The sequence below is a fragment of the Gekko japonicus genome, unplaced genomic scaffold (genome assembly GCF_001447785.1).
Source record: "Gekko japonicus isolate JY-2015 unplaced genomic scaffold, Gekko_japonicus_V1.1 scaffold313, whole genome shotgun sequence".
Classification (NCBI taxonomy): domain Eukaryota; kingdom Metazoa; phylum Chordata; class Lepidosauria; order Squamata; family Gekkonidae; genus Gekko; species Gekko japonicus.
In genome coordinates this window covers 1,104,368-1,115,025 of record NW_015174283.1, presented here as the reverse complement: position 1 = coordinate 1,115,025, position 10,658 = coordinate 1,104,368, and the positions used below count along the sequence as shown (strand labels likewise).

General features: G+C 50.8%; 1 protein-coding gene across 1 annotated transcript in view; it reads right to left on the bottom strand.

Moving 5' to 3' along the window:
• Positions 1-10,658, bottom strand: part of NRXN2 (neurexin 2) — a 419,710-nt gene that overhangs the window by 354,476 nt on the left and 54,576 nt on the right. Inside the window, exon 3 of the mRNA XM_015423902.1 lies at positions 4,491-4,520. Coding sequence (XP_015279388.1) covers positions 4,491-4,520 — 30 coding nt within the window. The remainder of the gene's footprint in view (positions 1-4,490; positions 4,521-10,658) is intronic.

The window sequence follows — 10,658 nt, the reverse complement described above, 5'->3', positions numbered from 1 at the left end:
GTAGGGGTGACCCTTCGCTTTCTCGGGGGGGGGGGGGTTCCACCTAATCCCTCTGCCCTGCTCTGGACATCCCTCCCCCCCCCACTGCGCCCTAGCAACTGTCTGCGCCCGCTGCGGCCGCAGATGGCTGCACCGAGCCTGCCTGCAAGAGAGCTGCTGGCGCCGGTGAGCCCTCCTGCTGCTTCTGCTTTTTCACACGTGCAACCCCCGGCCTCAACGCGCCTCGCAGCCACATTTCTCTCAGAGTCTCTTGAGGCTGCTGGCGCCATTGGGGGGTGGGGGTGCTGCTGCGGTGGGCCTCTCGCAGGCAAGAGTGGAGGTCCGGTCCGGTCGGGTGGTGGGGGGAACACAACCTGTAGAGGCGGGGGTGTGGGACGTCTGGGGCATCTGGCAGATTTGCGCAGGGGAGGCGGCCGGCCTTGTCTGGCTCTGGCTCTTTTGCTGGGGCGGGGAGGTGAGCCTGGCAGCCTGACTCGTCTGAAAGGGCTCTCTGCCCCCTTTGTCCGGGGAGCACCTCCTCCCGCTTCAGTGAGTGGCGGAGAGAAGGGCTCTCTGGGGCACGCTCTGGGAGGTTGGCAACCCCGTAATTGGGCGCGCGCCAGAAGGTAGCCCTGCCTAGAGCGCAAAAAAACCTCGGGCCGGCCCTGACTGTATCAGTTGTAGCTGAGAGGTCCTCCAAAAAAGCTCGCAAATGCCTCACAGCCTATAGCCAAGTCCTTTTCGTTTGGTTTGCCTTGGGGCAAAGAAGTTAGAGATCAAATTGTTCTAAACAGTGGGGCTGGGCAAGAGCTAGCAGATGCAATGGAGGTCGCATAAAAAGCTTTCTTAGCTATAAGATGCTCTTGAAGCTTCGTCATGGGCACCCCGCCACACTCAATCTAGTCGTCTCAGCCCTTGTTTCATCCTCCGTAGCTCCAGGGTATACCAGAGAGCTAGTTTGGAATGAGGGCAGAGAGGATGGCCGGAAGCAATTTTGTCCATGGCATCAGAGAGTTGGCTATGCCAGCTCTCCACAAGCTCATCTAACAAGACGACAGGGGGCAATGAGCCCCTCAGAGCTTCCTAGAACCCACTAGGGTCCACTTGACTCCACGGGCAAGCATAAATCCGCTCGCTGCCTAAACAGGGAGGGTTTAGGCTACTCAGATGGGCCTTCGGGGCGAGGTGATCTGACCATGGTACTGCCTCAGCAGATTCCAGATCCACTCCAACCCCCATGGCAAAAATAAGTTCAAATGTGTAGCCCGCTTGGTGTATGGGAGCCGAGACAAATTGGGAAAGTCCCAGCGCCACCATGGATGATACTAGGCCTGAGAGGAGGCCGGACCATCGGCATGGACGTTGAGGTCCCCCCAGGACTAGAAGCCTGGGGTACTCCAACGCCCAGCCAGACACAGCCTCTAGTAGGCCAGGCAGGATATTTGCTGGTACATTAGGCCGTCAGTACACCGGCCAGATAGCCAAACTCTCCTTGGCTTCCCACACTAGGCCAACACATTCAATGCTGGCAATTTTTGTCATGGAGAAAACCTCCCAAATGAGCAGCGCTATGCTCCCCCCCCCCTCATTAGTCAGGGACTGGTGAAGGACTGAGAAACCTGGGGGAGTGAGTTGGTTCAGGGCAACAGTCTCACCCTCTCTCACCCAAGTCTTGGTCACACATGCCAGGTCTATGTTTTGTTCCAACAGATAATTCTGGAGGACAGAGGTCTTATTATTAAAAGACCTGGCATTGCACAATACCAGTGTCGGAGAAGGGTGTTTCCTCCTAGCCCACAACCAGCATCTCTCAGGATGGGATGAAGGTAGGAAGGAGACTGAGCATTTCAGCATCTCCGTCTCCTTCCCCTACACCACCTTGACCCACCATCATATCTTCCCCGCCCTGCTGTAACTGGAATCCCTGGCCCTAGCATAGCTATCCCACCTTTCTCCCTAATGGGGACCCAAGGTGCTCTTCTCTCCTCCATTTGATCCTCACAACAACCCTGTGGGGTAGGTTAGGCTATGCATGTTGATGCCATTCATCACAGAGAAAAGAATTTATAACTGGAGGATTAGAGGACTGGGAGGGGCAGTCCTGGCCACCAGCCCAGCTTCAGTTTCTTGGAGTGTGAAGAATGCCCTGGAGACTCAAGCAATCCACCAGGGGTTTGGGGAACATTTAACTGACAGTCCCCTTGGAGGACCTGAATCGGATCTGAAGACAGTGTTTTGTATAGTTAGACCCTCGACAGAAATGGGGACTGTCCCACAACTGTTCATTTCTACTCCCTGGACAGCGGCCTAAACTGCAGCACCTTTCATGGACTTTTCTACCTGGCCTGGCATTTGATGCAGGGAGGGGATGGAATTTTCAGCAGTTGCCCATGGGGGTAGTGAGGGGTGGTTTCCTCTTCCTAAAGGAGAGCCAGTTTGGTGTAGTGGTTAGGAGAATGGACTCTAATTTGGGAGAACAGAGTTTGATTCCCCACTCCTCCACATGCAGCTGCTGGTGTGACCTTGGGTCAGTCATAAGTTCTTTCAGAGCTGTTCTCTCAAGGGCAGTTCTCGAGAGAGCTCTCTCAGCCCCACCTACCTCACAGGGTGCCTGTTGTGGGGAGGGGAAGGGAAAGGGATTGTAAGCCACTCTGAGACTCCTTCGCGTAGTGAAGGGCAGGGTCTAAATTCAATCTCATCCTCTTCTTCTTCTTCTAAATGACCGAACTGGAATTATCTCCTTGGGAAACAGCTGGACTATTTTGGATGAGTAGATCCCCTAGGCATTATTGAGCCAATAACGGGCACATAAACACAGGCACTGCGTAACCAGTGGACTGCTGAATATATACCTACTACTGTTCTGTTCCTGGGCAGAACGAGAGTTGTCTACAGTGGACTTATCCAAGCCAGCTGTTTTCCCACCTTCCCATAACACTAGAACATGGGGCAACCAGTTATTTTCCTCTCGAAGAAGTGTAAGCATTTAGTCCCTACCAAAGCATCCCTGGGAACCACACCGAACTGCAGCCTACGTGGGTATGAAGCCACAGCAGTCTACTGTTGCCTATAGAATGAAATTTCAAACTGAATCTAAAAGGAAAGCCACCTAAAAATAAAAGTACCCAACCCTAGCCTTGAAGACCTTCCATTTGCTCACTTTGGAGGAAGCAAGGAGGTGGGATTGTGGGAACAGGGTTGCCGGCTGTAGAAGACCAAGGCCGAGCATTTGTCTCCCTTCCTGTTTTAGATGTTGGGCCTGAGTAGGGTTGCCTAGCCACCCTTCACATGCTGGCTGGATCTCACCCAGGATTGCAACTGATCTCCAGGTGACAGAGTTCAGTTCACCTGGAGACAGGGTGGGTTTGGACGTACCTGGAGGTTTTGGGGGTGGAGCTTGGGGAGGTCGGGGCTTAGGGAGGAAACTCAGCATGGTAGAATACCATACAGACCACCCTCCAAAGTGGCCGTTTTCTCCTGGGGAACTGATCTCGGTTGTCTGGCGACCAACTGTAATAGCAGCTCTCCGGGTGTCACCTGGGGGTTAGCAATCCCACCTGGAGAAAATGGCTGCTTTTGAAGGTGGACTGTATGGCATTATACCCCGCTGAAGTCCCTCCCTTCACAAACCCCACCCACCTCACACTCCACCCCCCAAATTTCCTGGTCTCTCCCCCCCTGGAGCTGGCAACCCTAGGCCTGAGACGTGACGCTTTTGGCCCTCTGCCTTGGAGTGAGTTTAGCCAAGAGATCCCAGACCAGCCCTGGCGTGAACTGAATTCTTATTCTTTTGCTAGTTCTTTGTTTATTGTTATTTGTGGCTCCGCCCACCTAGTAAGTGGCGTTGGATCCCGTCTCAGAAGAAAAGCTGCATATAAATGTTTAGATAAATAAAGGAAGCACACCCTAGGATCACGCTGGGTGAGGAATCCAGGGTCTTCTCCTTGCCACCTGGGACAGGGGAGGGGGTACCCATAGCAGAAAACACCTGTCCAGTTTCAGTAGGCCAACAAAGCAGCTCAACTCCTGGCTACCGTAAGCCAGCCCAGCAGCCCGATATGTCTTCATGTCTTTGGCGGGCGATGCCAGTTTGCGCCAGCCCCAGGATGAGCCCCCAGGAACGCAATCAATGAAGCAAGCCGCAGAAGGCTATTAATAATCAGATCATCAGCATAAGTCACACAGTTCATCAAAGCTCCACAGCGACGCAGAGATGAAATACAGTTTTCTTTGCCTTTCTCTCCAAAACATGCTCTCTCTTTTTCCTTTCTAATAAACGTTGATGTACAAAATAACAAAATAAAAAGAACTATTAAGCTGCATAAGCAAGAGATCTAGGTAATGTCAGAAACCGACGTGGGATGAGATGGGCGGAAGCGGAGGGGAGGGGGGAAATCAAGAGTGTAAAGGAGAGAGAAATGGAGGAGGAGAGAGATGGGAAGAGACTGGGGGGGAGGAGAACAGGAAGGAAATTAAAAACTCAGTTTGTTGAAAGAAACTTAAAACCATACCTTGGCTGTTTAACGTCAGGTGAGCTGGACCTTGAGGGGGAAGGAAAGGAAAAAAAGAAAGAAAGAAAAAAGACGAGTCATATAAACGCACGGAAAAAAGGAGGGTTTTTTTCCCCTCTTTGCCACAATTTAAAAGCTTTTTTTAACTTGTGACAGACATCCAGGCCCCCGGCAGAGAGAGAGAGGGAAGGGGGTTGAGGGTCGGATGCCGAAACAAACAGAAAGGAGAGGAGAAGAAACTTAAAATCCCGGACAGAACCAAAGCAATAACAAGAGGGGGGACAGGAAAAAAAGAAAGTCTGGTTTCTTTTAGGGTTTAAAAAAAAAAAAAGCATTTAGGGCAAATGGCTGCATCGCCCAGGGAGAGAAAATGCTTTTTTTTTCCCAGGCGAAAACAACAAAAATGGAAGAAACAAACACACAAACCAAACAGCCTTGAGGGGAGAGTGTTGTGTTTGCGGCCTGCGAGCCTCGGAATTGAGCACGCTGCTCCAGGAAGAAAAAGTGTTAGTGGTAACAAGACCAGGGACAGACAGCCCCCCCAAAAAAACTCTGTCACTCTACTGGGGGTGGAGGTCAGTGGTGGGGAAAGACCCACCCTCGGTGTCAATGAAATCGGGATGCAATTTCCCCCAAGACCAAAGCATCTCACCCACCACTCCGTTTGTAACAACCTTGGGATAAGAGGAACTCCACATCAATGCCCAGTACCACTGCTACTGCTGTCCCCCACCCCCCAATGTAGGGAGCAGTGTTCCCTCTAAGCTGACTTAGCGTGAGCTAGTTCACAGTTTTTTAGCCTCCGGCTCACACATTTTTAATATGTTGTCAAAGGCTTTCATGGCCGGAGTTCATTAGTTGCTGTAGATTTCCCAGGTTGTGTGGCCGTGGTCTTGGCATTATAGAACCTGACGTTTCGCCAGTAACTGTGGCTGGCATCCTCAGAGGTATAACATAGAAAGATGGAGTACTCTCTGAAAAATCAGCAGTGGCTGAACATAGCCTAACACAAACAGGACACAGTATTTTTCCAAGACACTGAAAGGCTGGACAACACTTCCAATTACCATGTCATATTACACAGGGAAGCCATTGAAATTCATAAACATAAACACAATTTCAACAGGAAAGAAGAGAGTTTAAAAATAAATAGGGCATGGTTTCCTGTCCTGAAAAACACAAAAGGCTCTACATCTCACAATAGCACTACAGATAAGATTAGAACTTCAACAGCCAATCGACATAAGAACATAAGAATATAAGAGATGCCAATGTTGGATCAGGCCAAAGGCCCATCTAGTCCAACACTCTGTATCACACAGTGGCCAGAAATACCAGTGCCATCAGGAGAACCTCCTCAGGAAACAGGAAACCTCCTCAGGAAACAATCCATATACAAAAGAACCTCTTCAGGAAAGCTTCTCCATTAGCATGTTCATAACCTGGGGAACTCCTACAAGATAATGACTCAGCCCTACCCGACCTTCTGGAGTAGATATAAATTACCTGCCTACCATCTTCTCACCTTGACACAGAGAGTACTCCATCTTTCTGTGTTATACCTCTGAGGATGCCAGTCACAGTTACTGGAGAAACGTCAGGTTCTACAATGCCAAGACCACGGCCACACAACCCAGAAAATCTACAACTAAATCACACATTTTTGTCTCAGCTCAGGAAGGATGGCTCCAGAGCAAACTAATTTAGGCAGTAGCCAAGTCGCTCGCTCACAACTCTAATGCCAGTAGCTCACAAAGCAGAATTTTTGCTCACAAGACTCCACAGCTTAGAGGGAGCACTGGTAGGGAGGCACCGAGTCTGAAGAGCCAGAGGCTGCCTGGGGCAGAAGTTCGTAGGGGGCAGAACTCTGGGCAAGGAGGGAAGACTGTGAGCTTCCAGCTGCACGAAGGATAGACCAGGCTCATCTACGCACACACCAGAGGATGACATTCTTGTATTCCGTGTTACAATCTGCAGTCACTCTCATTCCCACCCACCCCAATCTCCACCCCTGGCCCTGGAGTCACAATCAAGGCAGAGGAGAGTCACTTCCTCCCACCCCCATTTTGTCATAGGCATGAACTGGAACACTCAGGTTTCCCCCAACTGCAACTCAGACAGAGAGCTCCTCCTCAACAGCACCAAACCTGGTCACCTAAGGTGACTCAGCCTTCCCTCCAGGCGATCGAGCAGGGAAGTGGCAAATGCACGTGCGTGCAGGCAGGCAACTAAACATGGTGGTGGTCTTCTTTGCACGGGTGGAGTTAAAGGCTGTGAATAATAATATAATACCCTGACTGCAAGTAGCCGTCCTTTCTTCCACCTACAAGCACGTTATTCAGTGAGGAGCAGAGTACCAACCCCAACATGCATTTACCTTGTCTGGAAAAAGAGAGAGAAAAAACACCTCCTCAATTGTTAGGGCTTTTGTTCCTAAGCAAAATTTCACCCACAGACACTTTGCTCCATTCATATCTCTCCATTGCAAAGTGTTAGAATCCAGTCCTTCTAAATCATGGGATTTGAAAAGTTGTCTTGCAATAAGCATTCCTTTAGCCATGGTCCAAACACAGGATTGACCTTCCACATGAACACACAGGAAGCTGCCTTATACTGAATCACACCCTTGGTCCATCAGAGTCAGTATCGTCCACTCAGACTGGTCGCGGCTCTCCAGGGTCTCAGGTAGAGGTCTTTCACATCACCTGCTGCCTGGTTCTTTAAACTGGAGATGCTGGGGATTGAACCTGGGACCTTCTGCACGCAAAGCAGAGGCTCTTCCACTGAGCCATAGCCCCTCCCAGTGTCCTTTAGGTGAAGACTACTCCCCCCCAGAGCACACTCACTCCACAGTGTGCACAGATAGAAACGTTATTTGGGGAACATTTTCAGGCTAGAGAACTTTACTGACTTCCTGGCTTGCAAATCTTGCAAGGCAGACCAGGAACCCCAACGGCCTGGGAGGCGGGGGGCTCGATCTGTGGAAAAGGTGGAGCCAGAGGGCCGCCAGGAGGAAGGATTACCACTCATCCCCTTCTCTGCTGCCTAAGGATGAGGACAGGAGCCGAGTGAGGGGGCATTGCTATTCCTTCCGTGCCACCCCTCTGCCACCCTTCATCTCTGCATCAGCTTCAGACCCTGTGCTGGCAGCTGCTTCCGACAAGCACACAATTTCATGGAAATGAGGGGTTCTCACTCCGCCTCCTCCCCTCAAAGGCACACACATTTCAACCAACCCCCTGCCAATCAATCTGCCAAGCATCCTCAGCTCCAAAGTGGCTGCGTTCCCTCGCCACTCTCAGACGCTCCCTATACAAACACACACAAGAGCAGCAAAACGTCTGAAGCTGCACACAACGGGAAAGCAGCAGAACAGGCTGTTGTGCGAAGACGGAACCGCACACCGGCCGGGGGTTGTAACTAGGGGCTCTTCTCATTCCCTGTCCTGCTTCCAAGAGGGGGCTGGTCTCTTCCTGTTCTGTGAGAAAGCAGTTTTACCACGGTGGATTCACGGGCGATATTGCATTTCTATCCTCTGTTGAGAATTTGTATTTCCTGTCCACACAGATTGTCAAAGGGGGATAGTACCTTACGAATGGTGGGTATCTGATCAGCGGTTCAAACAAAATTAGAAAGGGTGGGTGGGGGTTACCTGATCCCACCCACAGGAGCCATCAAAAGCCACCCATCAATAATACTCTCTCTCCTCACTCACGCCTCTAACCTGCCCGGTGAATGGAAACAGCTACAGTTTCCAAGTATTAACTGCAGAGATTACAAGCTGCAAAGCCAGTAAAGGGGGAAGAGAAAACATAAGATTACAACTGCCTGGTTTTTACTAGAATGGGAGAGGCTGGAAAGGTCAGGCAAGGGCAAGAAGGTCTTGCAAGAGGCCAGGTTCATGCAGGTACTGCTGAAAGAGAAGCCAAGGCAAGGTCTGACAATGACGTGGGGGGGCTGTGAGGTCATGTCTAAGAAACACTTTCTCCTGGTTGGAGGGGGGGGAAACGTGCCCCAGCAGCCCACACTAGTTACAATGGTGCCGTCACTGCGATTGACGGCCAAAAAATCTCTACAAACCAGCTGTGGGAAGAAATGGGATAAGGACAAGGGGAGCAAGGGAAACCCACAGGTTGGGTCAGATGTCATCTGGTTTGAAACTGATAACAGGGTAAAAACCAAGCATTACAACGGCAGCAGAAGAAAAAAAAATCACATATATTGTCCCTTAACATGCTAGGAATTGGCCCTACCCTCCTTCCTTAAAGCAGTGATTAAACCCAAGAGGTCTTGGCCCTACTTCCTGGCTTGGAAGAAAGTAGTCCTAAAACCAGATGTATAGGAGCTGGCAGAGGTTTCTGGGTGACCGGAAAAGGCCATTCTGTACAAAGTAAGAAGTACTATTTCACATTCCAAAGTCTTGACATTCTTAACAAGGTTCTCAGGAGTGGGGCCAAGGCTCAGCTTAAGCATGTTGAAGGTCCTCCCTGGTTCAATCCACAAAACCTCCAACTAAAAGGCAGTAGGTGATGTGAAAGACCTCTGTCTGAGACTCTGGAAAGCCACTGCTTGTTAGAGGAGACCCTGGCCTGCCTTAACACGAGGAGGAGGAGGAGGAGATTGGATTTATACCCCGCCCTTCACTGGGATTCTCAGAGTGGTTTACAAACTCCTTTCCCTTCCCCTCCCCACTACAGACACCCTGAGAGAGCTCTGACAGAAACTGCTCTTTTCAAGAACACCTCTGACAGAACTATGGCTTGCCCAAGGTCATCCAGCAGCTGCGAGTGGAGGAGTGGGGAATCAAACCTGGTTCTCCCAGATTAGAGTCCGTGCCAATGCTCCCTCTAAGCTGTGGATTCTTGCAAGCGAAAATTCTACTTTGTGAGCTAGTGGCATTAAAGTGAGCGATTTGGCTACTGGATAAATTAGTTTGCTCTGGAGCCATCCTACCTGAGGTAAAACGAAAATGTGCAAGCCGGAGGCTAAAGAACTGTGAGCTAGCTCACACTAACTCATCTTAGAGGGAAGACTGGTCCGCACACTTAACCACGACACCAAACTGGCTCTCTTCATGTGTTCGCCACACTCTGGATTGAAGGAGTGTGACAGGAGAAGGAGACACTATACTCTGGGAAACACCTCAGTGTTGTGGTCAGGACCCAGAATTCAATCTTTTGTGCTCAACTCCCCTTCCCTTCCAAAACCCAAAACTGGGTCCAGGAGTCCTGATTCCCACTCTCTCCAACCCATTAATCCCCTCAGAGGCTGAGACAGGAGCCCAAATAATATGCAATCTAACACCCCCCTCCCCCAACCAAAGGATTCAGGAATTCAGGCTCCCTGTCTCAAGTCAGCACACTCTTATCCTAATTCTGGGAAGGAATGAACACAGGGGCTTGTAACTCAGTGGGCCCACTCCAAAGCCTGCATGGAGGGGGGGGGGAGAATTCTAGTGTGTACAACCAAAAAAGGGGTGCTGATTTTTAGAGAGAGTTGTAGAGCCGGAAATTGGCTCAAGATCGTCCTGCTAACAGCCAACCAGCCCTTAACCCATATCATTTAGGAAGGGGGAAGGAACCAGTGGGGCAAATAGCCCCAGATGACTTGAGCAAGTGAGCCAATCCACATAGCAGTACCTGTCCCCGCTTCACCCTTCACACCCACATTTGAAAGGGTGGTATGGGGAGAAGGGTAGTAGTTACTCCAGCCAAACTGATGCCTCAGGTTCCACAGGCCTGGCCTTTTACCTACATATGTCAAGCATGGATGAGACACCCAGCCTTTTCCAGCTCCCAACAACCACCCCCAAAAATGAGGCAGGAGCCGAAAGACTGGAATTTGGTGGGGGCACTTGGGAAGGAAAAGCAAGCATGCCTGGCTCTTGCTGGAGGGGTCTGGAAGTCACAGTGCCTGGGGGGGTGCTGACCTGACCCATCTTGCCAGGCGCCTGAGCCACACGGAGGAGGAAAAGGAAGCTGGGCACATTAGGATGCTGCTCTCTCCTCCCGTTGCCATGGAGACCACTCCAATGATCCCTCAGGCATGACGGTGGCGGCCATATTGTTCTGACTGCTGCAGCCCCCCCCCTTCCATTAACAAACTAGATTTGTCTCTGGGTAGAAAGGGAGGGGTGGTCTTGTAGCAGGGGGAAAGAAAATAGAGGGG